The 12,990-nt window shown below is 36.0% G+C and overlaps 2 protein-coding genes across 4 annotated transcripts; one reads left to right on the top strand and one right to left on the bottom strand.

Moving 5' to 3' along the window:
- The first annotated feature begins 31 nt into the window (after positions 1 to 31).
- On the top strand, positions 32 to 3,279 carry cdc42l2 (cell division cycle 42 like 2). 3 transcript variants are annotated; one of them, XM_067446545.1, is made up of 6 exons: positions 32 to 771; positions 1,534 to 1,673; positions 1,890 to 1,962; positions 2,117 to 2,217; positions 2,294 to 2,491; positions 2,576 to 3,279. In XM_067446545.1, exons 2-6 carry the CDS (start codon positions 1,542 to 1,544, stop codon positions 2,663 to 2,665), a joined length of 594 nt encoding a protein of 197 aa, XP_067302646.1. In that variant the 5' UTR covers positions 32 to 771; positions 1,534 to 1,541; the 3' UTR covers positions 2,666 to 3,279. The 3 variants fall into 3 exon arrangements, with proteins under 3 accessions (XP_067302646.1, XP_067302645.1, XP_067302647.1); XM_067446544.1 differs by having other exon boundaries at positions 32 to 568; XM_067446546.1 differs by having other exon boundaries at positions 32 to 568; positions 2,354 to 2,491.
- Positions 3,280 to 6,789: 3,510 nt separating this feature from the next.
- LOC137078830 (F-box only protein 44-like) lies at positions 6,790 to 12,253 on the bottom strand. Its single transcript, XM_067446547.1, has 7 exons — positions 12,076 to 12,253; positions 11,735 to 11,912; positions 11,217 to 11,478; positions 8,238 to 8,352; positions 8,030 to 8,125; positions 7,778 to 7,913; positions 6,790 to 7,679 (listed from the first exon to the last, which is right to left on the bottom strand). The coding sequence occupies exons 2-7, from the start codon at positions 11,813 to 11,815 to the stop codon at positions 7,422 to 7,424; spliced, it is 948 nt and encodes a 315-aa protein (XP_067302648.1). The 5' UTR covers positions 11,816 to 11,912; positions 12,076 to 12,253; the 3' UTR covers positions 6,790 to 7,421.
- Between the last annotated feature and the right edge of the window lie 737 nt (positions 12,254 to 12,990).

Here is a 12,990-nt window from a genome sequence, read left to right on the forward strand (position 1 = left end):
CACTCTTTAATTTATTTGAACTGTTTTCCACGGAATGTTTTTTCCAGAGTCTTTTGGACTTTAAAATAAGTAAAGTGTTGGTCTATTGATAACAAATATGTTCATTCAATCAGTTAGTTGAAATGGTCACTTATGTCTAAATGCATAACTAGATATAAAATGTTAGAAATGTTAAATAGGGTGGGGGTGTTGCGTTAAAATCATGAATTCACCATGGCACCTTTTTTTCTTCTATTTGTTCTGAAATCTTTATTCTGACACTAGTATTAGTGATTGTGCATTTTATTACAATCACCACAGTTCTGAAGGTATTTGAGGGTCTCAAACTAGTTTGCTAAGGGGGACATGAGGGGGAGAGACTTTTATTTTGAAATGTGATTGGCAGAGTCCTGTTTTGGATGGACAGCACAGCCATGGCAAATTCTTGCTCGTATCTGTATCAATTCTTAGATTGCAATGTTTGTTGTTGAAGTAAAGAGCAGTTCCCTATGTGAAATGTTTACATAGTTAACAGTGGACCAGTTCATATGTTGTTTAAACATGTTTCGTCAGACGGTTAAGAAACTAGGTATCTATCATAATGTCAAAACTCGGTCACTGTCAATACTTGTTGTATTACACGTGCTATGCTCTATGAGTACTTAACGAAGACGTTTTATTCTATCATGCTTTTGTTTGTTTCTTCCCGTAACGTGTAATCAAAAATGTTCCCAACTTAATAAAATGTTAGAAATTTGAATTAAGACCAGTTTTCTAGAATAGAAACTGATGGTAAGTATAATAGCATTCTGGAATTATTACTAATAAAGTACAACTTCACTGTTTTAATTGTATTTATTGAAGGTACATTAACAATAAAATAAAAAAGGATGTAACACCTGTGACATTCTCATAAAAAAAAAAGGAAGAAAATTCTAAGATGACGTAAACAGCATCTCAAAACACTGGTCAGATTTTTAGCATGGTCAAGTATGTGGAATCATTTTCTTATAAAGCCCTAACATTTTTAGCAAATTATTATTTAAATCATTATTTAATGTAATGTTTATGTTCTTCATGTAAATTATTTTTAGGTCCCTGGGATGACAAATTAAAATATTCAACTAAAAATGTGCATTTATATAATGTGCAGATTATAGTCGATCCATTTTATTATTACAGGATTAAGTATTTTCTTTGGGGTATCTTAAATACTTGATTGAAACTTAATGAATACTTTTCAGGCTTGAATAGTCGTATTTGATTTCATATTCTGAGAATGACCTACCTGTCGCAGAGATTATAAAATCAGCATAACTATTACAATTACTACTAGCAATTCATTTGCATCTTAGAGCTTATGTATATAAAAAAAGAAAAGTGTCTTGTAAAATAAAGCAATAAAGTCACCAAGATGGCTTTTTACTTTAAACTATTTTATAGGAGACACAAATCTACAATCAAAATAGTTTTTTTCCCCCATCTTTCTTTTCTGTTGCATGCAAGTAGTCTAACTATCTCTGTAAACTAAACTGCATTTATTATGAATTACAGATTATTTGATGCCAGACACTGGAAAACAACTTGTGACAACAGTGATGTCCACAATTAAATGTGTGGTGGTTGGAGATGGTGGCGTGGGTAAAACCAGCCTTTTGGTTTCATTTACAAACGAGTTCCCATCAGAAACAACAGTAAGAATTATTTTATTTTCTACAATTGTGTAGGCTTTGCAGTACCGTTGCTCTGACTGATATGTTCATCTCGACCTGCGTGAGAAAGAGAAAAGTACAACCTTTGTACCCATTATCAGTTATCACTGCTGAATAGATGGTTAAATCCCATTGGTTGCAACACACATAAATAAGCAAGATAGTGTCAATTTGGTTGCTTTGTCATTTTTCCCCCAGATGTTTGAAAACCAAGCTGCGACTGTAATGATTGGTGGTGAACCGTATACCATTAGATTATTTGATGCTGCAGGTATATGATGATAACACAATTGATGAAGCACTATCAACTTGTAATACAGTGTGAGAAACATCTTATACATGTCCCCAAATATTTCAGATTTCATATGCATAGTATTTACGCAAGAACTGGTCCTCACCAACCTGAATATTTCAATATTTTGTAGGTCAGGATCAACTACGGCCCCTAAACTATCCCCAAACAGACGTCTTCTTAGTTTGTTTCTCTGTAGTTTCTCTTTCCTCGTTTGAAAACGTGAAAGAAAAGGTGAGTCTGTCAGGAATCTGTCAATAATATAGAATCGTTATTTTTTTTTACTAACAACAATTCATTTGAAATACAGTGGGTGCCTGAGATAACCTATTACTCCCCGAAAACCCCTTTTCTGCTGGTTGGAACTCAGATTGACCTAAGAGACGATCCTATAACCATTGCAAGGCTTGCAAAAAACAAACAAAAGCCAATCAACCCAGAGACAGCTGAAAAACTAGCCAAAGACTTAAAGGCTGTGAAATATGTTGAATGCTCTGCTCTAACGCAGGTGGGTATGCTTGTCAGTATTTCTGAAGCCATGCTTTTGCTTTATTAGCATAACAGAGTTTCACTTTTTCCCTTTTTTATACAGAAAGGACTGAAGAACGTGTTTGATGAGGCAATATTAACAGCTTTAGACCCCCCAGGGTCCCAGAAGACATGCAAATGTGTTATTTTATGAGCTGGAGACATCATCAAAGATGAATCCAGCAACAAACAGGATATATTTATATTTTTATCAGGAAAGTAAGACCAGCTTTTACTCAACAGGCCCACATCATATACCATGAGACCCATGTCATATGATAGGATTATATGTGTGCAGCTTTTACACATACAATACTGTGCAAAAGTCTTAGGCACGTTAGTATTAGTATGCTCTGATTTTGAAGTCCATAAATCTATCTATCATATAACTGCTCCACGTTATTTACTTTAAAAATTTTTAATTATGGATATTGTTCTTACACAAACATGCCATGTATTATTTACCCCCCGGAGCTGTGTGGAGCAGTTTTATGATGGATAGATGCACTTTTATGGACTTCATAAATCAACAAGTCACTGTTATTATAAAGCTTGGAAGAGCCAGGACTTTTTTTAATATAAATCTGATTGTATCCGTCTGAAAGAAGAATGTCATGTACGCCTAGGATGGCTTGAGGGTGAGTGAATGTATTGTTTTGGGTGAACTATTTATTAAAGTTGTCAAAAAAGAAGAGAAATATGAAATAAAAAGAAGAAAAAAATAGGTCAATTTATATGTGTGGATGTCTGTCATGAACTGAATTCTTTTTTTTTTTTTAAATGTAACGTGTTAGGGGTAAGTTGTGATATGTCAAGTTGAGTCATTGGTAAAATCTGAGAAATTTGTATTTTACATAAAAATTGTGGAAAAAAATATTTATACAGAAAGCTCTTGCACATTATTCACATTTCTTTTAAGAAAATATTTATATATAAACTTTATATAAAGTTGCACATGGTTCAGAGGACAAAAATGTCCATGTCGAAAAACTGTCATTAAAAAAAAAGTATCTTAGAAGCACAGAATTCAGTTTGGTCTCATTTTAAAGAAGGCAAATTATTGTTGAAGTCAAAGTTTAAAAAGTGAAACCAAAAAAAAAAAAATGAATAGAATTTTAAGTTTATGAATAACATTTTATAGAACAATATATATATTTTTAAAAACATGTTGCAAGATTTTGTTTGGGTGGTCCCAACTTTTCCCCATTAGATGCCAGCAAAACTCCACTGGGGCACAGCGGTTGGATTTGTGATTTGTATGGAGCTAGAAATATGACAAAATTATCTAAATTTGAATTGTATAAATCTGAATTATTGACAAGTGTAATCTAACAAAATTGAATATTATGTTGCAGTTTAGCTAGTTCTGAATTTGAATTTTTAAATGTTGAATATAGAACATTTGAAATTGAAAACATCTGAAATGTTTTTATGTCGAAATTGTATAGACATGTATTTTCAAACGGCAGATATTTTCTTCTGAATTAATAGACTGGAAAAAAAATCAGGTTTTGAAAATACAGATTCAAGATTTCCGATAAAGAAGAAATTCAGATCACCAAATTCAATATTCTAAAAATCAAACCGCAGAAATTCAGATCTTACAGAAAATAGGCCAGAGGTCATCATCAGGGAAGAGTAAAGGATGTCAGAAAAGTTGAACGGAGCACGGTCTGTGTATCATCTGATCATTTCATTTCCTATTTGTAATGGAATAAAGAGAAAAGATCAAACGGCCCTTTTATACTACTGATCTCTTTTTCTTTGAATACCCAGAACCAGATGCAAAAACTCTTTCAAATGCAAACATGTTAACAATGGAAATTTGCATTAATCAAGTCCTATAGACCTCTATTGATGAAAGACCAAACGGCTGAAAGCCACACCCACCATACCAAGACAAGATATCTAAACATTTTTTTGTTAACTTCTGTGGGGATGAGATTTTTGTACCAGTCACACTGAGACATTTAAAACGGTATCAAACACATATACTATTGTATCGTATGGTTGACATTGTAACAGATTTTGTGTGTATTTTCAGTGATCTCAGCATGAGAGAGTGCGTAGGAATAGGGGGAGGAGGTCAACAGGGAAAGATGTAGATTAGCTGATAATGAGGTGAGACCTGCGGGACGAAGTGGTGCGTGAGGGACAGTTCAGATGATCATTTCCTTCAACAGTTCTACAACATGCTGATTCTACATCTAATACACAAATGAAGCCACTCTATTCTCAAATAAAATATGGCAAAAGAGGTACTTTGGATGGAAACCCTAATAGTCACGTAGAAAGGCCCTTATGTGACCCTAAGGTCAGGGTTAAATAGGCCTATTTCCCTTGCGGTTAGGGTGTTTACAACCACTCAAAGACGGGCCTGTCAGCGCCCTGACACAGATCTCCAATAGCACCTAGAGTGTGGAATTGAAAAATAGACAGCAAGCAAGCACACCAAAACCTCTCAAATCACTCGGTTAAATATAAAGGAATTATAGTTCATCTGATTTATTAAAGGTAGAAATGACTTTGATTAGTTTTGATTCAGATTTTCATATTAATCATAAAATAGGCCTACACATGGTTTTATACCATGAATACCATTTATTTATTTCATAACATTTGTTTTTTTCCAATTTACAAAAAAATTTGCATCACATTTTTAGATTAGGATAAACTCAAATTTCCTTTGGCACGGAGGAAAAGGTGATTTTTGACAATTTTTCTCATTACAATCTTCAAATCATGCACAACAATAAGATTCATTTTCTTAAGGATTTTAAGTTAACCCTGACTCAGAAATGCATTTGTCATAACAGAGAACAAATTCAAACCGCAAAATGCTACCTCTCTTGCACTTAAACTCTTGGACTCAAGCCTTTGGAAGTCAAAAAAAGTGCAAAAAAAAAAAAGTGCAACTGAGGGCAACGCTGTGTGTGAAATTCGTGATTGTGTCAGTGATTATGTACTGCATCGTCACGGAAATCTATCATTTGCATATGTTTTTAAGTCTTGTTAGTTTCAAAGTTCAAGCAATTTTCAATTATTGAAATTAAATAAGATGTAAAAGATGATTAAATTCGGTATTTGCACACTGTCCTAAATGGCGCATAAATAAAATTAATGTTTTTTACTGATGTTGATTCTGTCTGTGATGCAGGGCCGGCGTTTGCTATAGGCGAGCTAGGCGGTTGCCTAGGGCGACAATTGTGTTAGGGGCGCGAGCGCGCTCTAGTGCCGCCCATTACTACCCATTAAGCATAGAATCGGAACAAGCGAAATACAACATAATGTTCATTAAACATGATCATCATAGGGCGCCCCCTCAGCCACACGTTTTATTACTTATCAACCTGATTATTAGATTGAATTGACGGTGATTATTGATTATTAGTTCAGGCGTTAGGTCAGGCAAGTGCTCATCTTGCGCGTTCATCAAAAATGAGGCGTCTGAACCCCGCGGGTGCACAGGGACGGAAAAAGAGAAAAAAAGAAAGGAAGAAAATTGAAAGAAAGCCCAGCATAGAGGTTAGTCTTCTTATCTCAGCCAATAAGTTGTCAAACAAAATAAAATTACTTAGTATCAATCTTATCAACTAATATTTATTTTATAAATATTATTAATATTGTCACTAAGCGATCACTTGCTAGTTTTCTACATAATTACTATACGTATTGCAAACATAACTTCACTGATAATCTACAATAACCTACATGGATGTCATGTAAATATCAAAAGTCCAGTTCGTTATGAATATGGATAACGTATGCATGTTATTTATGAAAAGTACAAACGCTCTCTACGTGGGCGTCGGAAGGAAATAAATACGGCCTCTCGTTTTTTTTTTTTTTTACTGGAGCAGCCTAATGAAAGATGCCATATTATTTACATTAAACACAAATATGCTGTGTTCACCTAATTCTTAACAGTGGCTGTGGTGTAGTGGTTAGACGCACAGTACCAAGATTTGATGCAGATCGATCAGTGGTTCGATCTTGCCTTTTGCCACACTCGCTCTATTCCCTTTTCCCATCACATATCAAATTGGAAAGGCATATATTTTTAATAAAAAGTGAGAAAATGTTTGAAAAGTGGAAATAAAGCGTCGAACGTGTTTAATAATAAGTGCTTCTCGGTTAGGGGTAGGCCTAGGAAAACAGACATGTGCTGAATTAGAGACGATAAAAGTGAGTGGAGTGGAGTGGAGTGGAGTGGGGTGGGGGGCGCAAAACTACATCTCGCCTAGGGCAACCAAAGAGCTAGAGCCGGCCCTGCTGTGATGAAGGACTTGGATAGGTATATGGCCAAAATCTTACATCACGGGTTAAGTCATATCACCCTAACTGTAGCCTACTGTGTTGTAAAATGTCCTGGGCTAACAAACATGAACAGCATCTTCAACAGATCTGATAACACAGATTCTGAAATGGAAGCGCTTGATATTTTCTCACGGAAAGGAAGCAGCACATATATAGGCTACAGTGAAGTCCACGCAAGCATATTGATCAATGCATTGGAAACGAGACCATGTTTTTCTATTAAGCAGTGGTAGTCTTTAGCCTATACTTTCATAAACTTATGTCCTGGGGCAACCTCATTTAAAGTATGAGCGTCACATTAATCCAGAAATATAGCATGAATCAATGAAGTGATACGTTTACAGCAGGTGGCAGCAAGTTACTGTCGTAATGATGGAGTTCAATCCATTCGTTTGATTCCTTGAAATACACAAATCAAAAACAACATGACGTGTTGAAGCGGTTCAGCTGTATATTTGTTTCTGATGATTTCTATTTAGGCCAATGCGTTATTTAAAAAATATATAATAAATATATATTCTGTCATGACCAAATGTTCAAAAAGTTGGCAGACAAGGGGTCATGTTTGGGGGGAAAACATTATTGTTGATAGGCTATTTTTTCAATACCGGCTGCTTTGACATGTCATAAGAACAAGCCTCAGATATTGACTTTTTAGAATTGAGTCCAACTTGGCCCTTTTTGGACTTGAATAAGGTGGATTCTAACCCCTCATCAGCTGGACAGATCTCCACACTACTGTTAGTGACCCGTATTCCATACCAGCCTGCCCAGAACTGTGTATCCTTCCCACCGTGAGTAAAACGGATAAACCGAACCCCAGGTCCATAATCCTTAAGGATGTGTGTCATCTGAAATAAGACAAAAATATAAATATACAGTATCTATAGTCATAATGACAAAGTTATTTGATCAGATTCAAGTGTTCATGATCTTTTCTTCTACTCACTTCACACCACTGCTGATAGCTCCACTGTGGAAAGAAAACCGGTTCAGGCTCAAAGGTACTGATGGGGTTCTTCTTCCGATCAAGCAACTCTACACAGATCTGATACTCACTCCCACAATCCCAGCGTGGGGAATACCTACACCAGACAAAAGATTTGAAAATGATACTTTATTTATTATACTTTAACTACATGGTATAATAAATGAACCACTGATACGATAACATGAAATGAGAGTTTGAGTGAACGCTCACCAGTCTGATATTTTGATATGAGGTTGCAGCTGATCCATGAAAGCATCATTATAACCTTCTTTCTTCAAATCAATCAGCTGTTGCTTCAAACATAACCTGAGGACAAGGTTCACATGGTGGAAAATATGTCATTCTTTTGAAAATTGCAGTTTACTGCAAATAATTTCAGTTTGTAGTTTCAACTGAAGAATAGTCATATCAAACTTACATGTAAGAGGTGACAAAGCATTTTGGGACTGTGAGGTTTTGGATTTCTGCAGAATTGTCTTCTACTGTCCATTTGTCACCGCCATTCTGTACAATATTCCATCCACTGAACCCATCTACTCAGACCACCAGAGGAGAACATTACATATATGACTATTGGTGTAACATTTCCAGGTGGAGGGGGTTAAAGGGAGGGGGTTAAACATTTCAAGGACTGGGGTTAAAGGGTTAGTTCACCCAAAAATGAAATTTATATCATTAATGACTCACTCTAATGTCGTTCCACACCCGTAAGACCTTGGTTCATCTTCGGAACACATTTAAAGATATTTTATATTTAGTCCGACAGTATCCAAGTGTATGCCCACTATACTGTCCATGTCCAGAAAGGAAATAAAAACATCCGCATAAAGTGCAGATCACATTCATACTTAACGAGATCTGGATATAGTACCTACTCTTTTAGTGCTTATTGAAATTGATTACCTACTCAATGAGCATGCGGTTCAATTGTATTTGTACTCATTGTGTTCAAATTAAATTGATAACTTATGTTTAGTTACTTTATGTAGATTTGTTTATTTACATTGATGACATTCAACTCTTCATTATAGCACACACACATCAGATCTATTCAGATGTATGTCTATTTCATGTTGTGATGTGCTCATCTGCAATACTTATCGAAAATTCCTATCAGATGTTAAATAAACATTTAACAATTAAAAAGTCCTATCAGATGTTAAATTTTAAACCATTTATATGGTTTATGTAAATCCACTTTGGAGACGTATGTTGCTGGAGTTCAATCCTCTGTTAGCTATGCATAACCGTGTTTTAACAGCACAATCACAACTATTTACACAACTTTACACCTTCAACAATTCAAAAGTTTACTCTACAGAGGCTCAACAAGTGAAAATAAGTGAATCTTTGGTTTGTAATTCTCACATTTGAAAACACCCGCTGCCCGCATCACTTTCCTCCGCCTGATGTATACTTTTCCAGTGGCCTTATGGGAAGGCAGGGATAGAAAAAGTGATGAGTGCTTCACAATCTGGGCGGAGCGGGAGGGCCACCCGGGGATTTCTCGCCTACTCTTTTATGATAACTGAGGTTTCAAACATACTACTCCTTTCACGTACTGTTTTCTCCTACTATATTGTAGGTTAGTAGGCATATTCGGACGCAACTTAAGTACACGCACATCCGAATCTCGCAAGAGATAGTGCAAACCCCCGGTAGCTCTCGCCTACTCTTTTATGAATACTAAGTATTCTGACATACTTTTTCGCTCACCTACTGCTTTTTCTATACAATATAGTAGGGAAGTATGCGGTTCTGAACGCAGCCCACATGACACTGGCGAGCCGACACTGGCGAACCTTTATTTGAGGTTTGAAAACAAACACGGAAGAGAAGACAATGCTGAATAAAGTCGTAGTTTTTGTTATTTTTGGACCAAAATTTATTTTCGATACTTCAAGAGATTCTGATTTCACATATGGTCTACTTTGATGATGTTTTTATTCGCTTTCTGGACATGGACAGTATAGTGTGCATACACTTAAGATACGCTGTCGGACTAAATATAAAATATCTTTAAATGTGTTCCCAAAATGGACGGAGGTCTTACGGGTGTGGAACGACATTAGGGTGACAATTTCATTTTTGGGTGAACAAACCCTTAAATGTTTTTAACACTAATATTTTGTATTGCAAGCTGCACCAGAGGTACCGTAGTAGCCTTTGAATACTGTCTTGGACAAGTGGAAGGCCTTGGAGTCATTTAATCCAGTCAATTTGCAATTTCTGAAATGTGCTCTAAAGATCAGACTTTGTTCCAAATATCGAGGTATCCATAATGTCTATATAACCAACATTTGTTGCGAGCTATTATCCAAAGAATTTTAAAAAATCTCTAATATCAACTGATAACTGATATGTAACAGATCAGCTGGTGAAAGACGGAGCACAGTGGAAGATGTCTAAGTATAAATCGGTTTAGAAAAATAGCATACCTAAAGCTCAAAAATACAAGCAAACAGTTTAGAACATGCAAAGACAAAAACAGAATTGTTGAGGAATATCAATACAGTGCTGCTTTGTAACACACTGCAAAATTCCAGGGCTGTGTTCCCCAAAAGCATCATAAGCCCACAGATCATAAAAACCATTGGCACCAATTGTCTATGATCAGCTTAGGCTAACTATGCTTCTGGGAAAAAGCCCTGAAAATAAATGCACTGTTTTATTATAATATATTATAATATATTATTGTTTGCAGTCCAGTGGCTCACAAAAATGGTGCAAACATTCGCTTTTTACATTGCATCCACAAAGTATTTCACGGCGCCACACACACACACACACACACACACACACACACACACACACACACACACACACACACACACACACACACACACACACACACACACACACACACACACACACACACACACAGTATTCACAGCCTTTGCTCTTCACTTTGTTGAAGCACCTTTTGCACCAATTACAGCCTCAAGTCTTTTTGAGTATGATGCTACAAGCTTGGCACACCTATTTTGGGGCCGTTTCTCCCATTCTTCTTTGCAGGACCTCTCAAGATGGAACCTGGTGGAGCTTGAGAGGTCAAGCAACTATCAAGCTCAGCAGGGGAAAAAATGATCTACATGTTGGTGTTCTCCCAGTAACTACTTGTGCAGAAAGCTCCAATCAAAACTTATAGGCTGTGAATACTTATGCACATGTGTTTCATTTCGTTTTTAGGCTAATACATTTGCAAAGATTTCAAACAAACTTCTTTCACAAAGGCATTATAGAGGTACTGTTTATAGAATTTTGAGGAAAATGAATTCAATCAATTTTGGAATAAGGCTGTAAAATAATAAAATGTAGAAAAAGTGACACGCTGTGAATACTTTTCAGATACACATTATACTGACATGTATTGTACAGTCTTAATTATGTGGCTCACCTTCTGCGCTGGGATTCTTGATCAAGTTCCGTCGTTTCTTAGTTATAAAGTAAAATCGGTGCCAGTCCTCTGGGGGTCTGGAAGCATCACGGGGCTGGATCCCCTCTCTCCGACAGCGCTCTTTCCAGTATGAAGCACTGTCCACCAGCTCCTTCCACTCATGACACACCAGCCGACAGACTCGCACCACCTGATGTGCAGGCAGGTTCAGTAGGATCTCCTCAACCACAGCTAGAGGAACATCTAGCTGCTGACCTGCACACTAACAGAGGAAGAAAAATTAGCTTTCAATTTGGAAAATCCAGCTGTGGAACATGTTTGCTGGTTGCTCGTTGGTCCAAAGTAGCATGTTCCACCCCAACCATTTTAAGAAGGTATGACCATCTGGTTTATTGCTGGTCCATGGTCTACTTATCATAAGGCAAGTCAGTCAATTTCAATACAGCATGGTTAAGTTATAATATGACGCTAATTTTCTATAACTGGCTATAACTGAAACCAAGAACTGGAAAACTTACTGAGTCTGATCTGGGTACAAAGTCCCTAACACGAATGTGCCCGCTCTGTGAATGACCCATTCTTGTTTTTTTATAGGACATTTGATTTCTTCAAGTCACGTGTCTGGGATCCACGGGTGTAAACCGGTGTAAACACGGAAGTTCTCATAGCATGACGATGATGCAGTAAAAAAAAAACCTGAAAGGCAAATAACAGTAACTACCTTCGCATATATATATGTCAGACCTCGTTCTTCTAACCATCGATAAAGACTCTTATTGCAGCAGCACTATAATCTGTAATATAACTTCTATAATATAATATGTAATACACTGACAGCTGATCCGTTATATATACACACTTTTTCCCCCAGTCTCCTTAGTCACACGTAAAAGCAATCTAGACTTCAAAACCCGCTGAACCAGTATAATCCTTTGAACCAGTAATCCTCATAGTCACATGTTTAACGAGAGTCCAAAGTTCCAAACCGAAAGTAATATTGCCGTAAACACGCAATCTTCTATATTACTGGCGGGTTACAAACCAACTTTAAAGGTATATGCCGCCATCTACTGTATCGGAGTGTGGAACGTCATGACTTAAAACATTTATTTTATACAAAATGTATATTCTAGATATTATACCGGTTTCTTTGTCACATTTAAATAAAAATCTTTGTACCTGTACATGTAACTGTTTATCTCCTACCTCTAACAGAATTTTGATGCTCCACTCTAGGGTTGCCCCCTCAGTGCAATTCAAATATAGAAATTTCAAAGGTTTAATTATTAAATTATTATATATATATATATATATATATATATATATATATATATATATATATATATATATATATATATATATATATATATATATATATATATAATTAAATTATTAATTCCTCAAGTTGATTCATTCTGCCCGGGGTAAATGCATAAACTTGAACACAAATAAAATGTACATTTTAACAGGCTTAAAGTGTGAGCATATTATTAATTTGTTGGAGACATAACCAAGAAACGATTTTAATTTACATTTATTTATTACACATTTACAATTTACATTTTAAACATTTCATTACTGTACCAGTTGATCACTTACTAATAACTATAAAATCAAACAAGTGCAATACTATAAATAAATAAATAAAATTGTAGTGTTATTCCCTTCCAGTCCCGTAACATGCATCTCGAAGACTAGACTCTCCGACGCAATGCGCATGCGCGGTCAGAACTGCTGTGGTAAAACTGTGGCTCTGTAGTGTCAGACCCTTCTC

The sequence above is a fragment of the Pseudorasbora parva genome, chromosome 6 (genome assembly GCF_024679245.1).
Source record: "Pseudorasbora parva isolate DD20220531a chromosome 6, ASM2467924v1, whole genome shotgun sequence".
Lineage (NCBI taxonomy): Eukaryota > Metazoa > Chordata > Actinopteri > Cypriniformes > Gobionidae > Pseudorasbora > Pseudorasbora parva.

Coding starts and splice junctions, on each gene's coding strand:
- LOC137078830 (XM_067446547.1), bottom strand. CDS start 11,815: ATGTCCTATAAAAAAACAAGAATGGGTCATTCACAGAGCGGGCACATT. Junction 11,479..11,734: donor TTGTACCCAGATCAGACTCA/GTAAGTTTTCCA, acceptor TTCCTCTGTTAG/TGTGCAGGTCAGCAGCTAGA. Junction 8,126..8,237: donor TGCTTTGTCACCTCTTACAT/GTAAGTTTGATA, acceptor CCTTGTCCTCAG/GTTATGTTTGAAGCAACAGC.
- cdc42l2 (XM_067446544.1), top strand. CDS start 541: ATGTTTCGTCAGACGGTTAAGAAACTAG. Junction 1,963..2,116: donor TAGATTATTTGATGCTGCAG/GTATATGATGAT, acceptor AATATTTTGTAG/GTCAGGATCAACTACGGCCC. Junction 2,218..2,293: donor TTGAAAACGTGAAAGAAAAG/GTGAGTCTGTCA, acceptor TTTGAAATACAG/TGGGTGCCTGAGATAACCTA.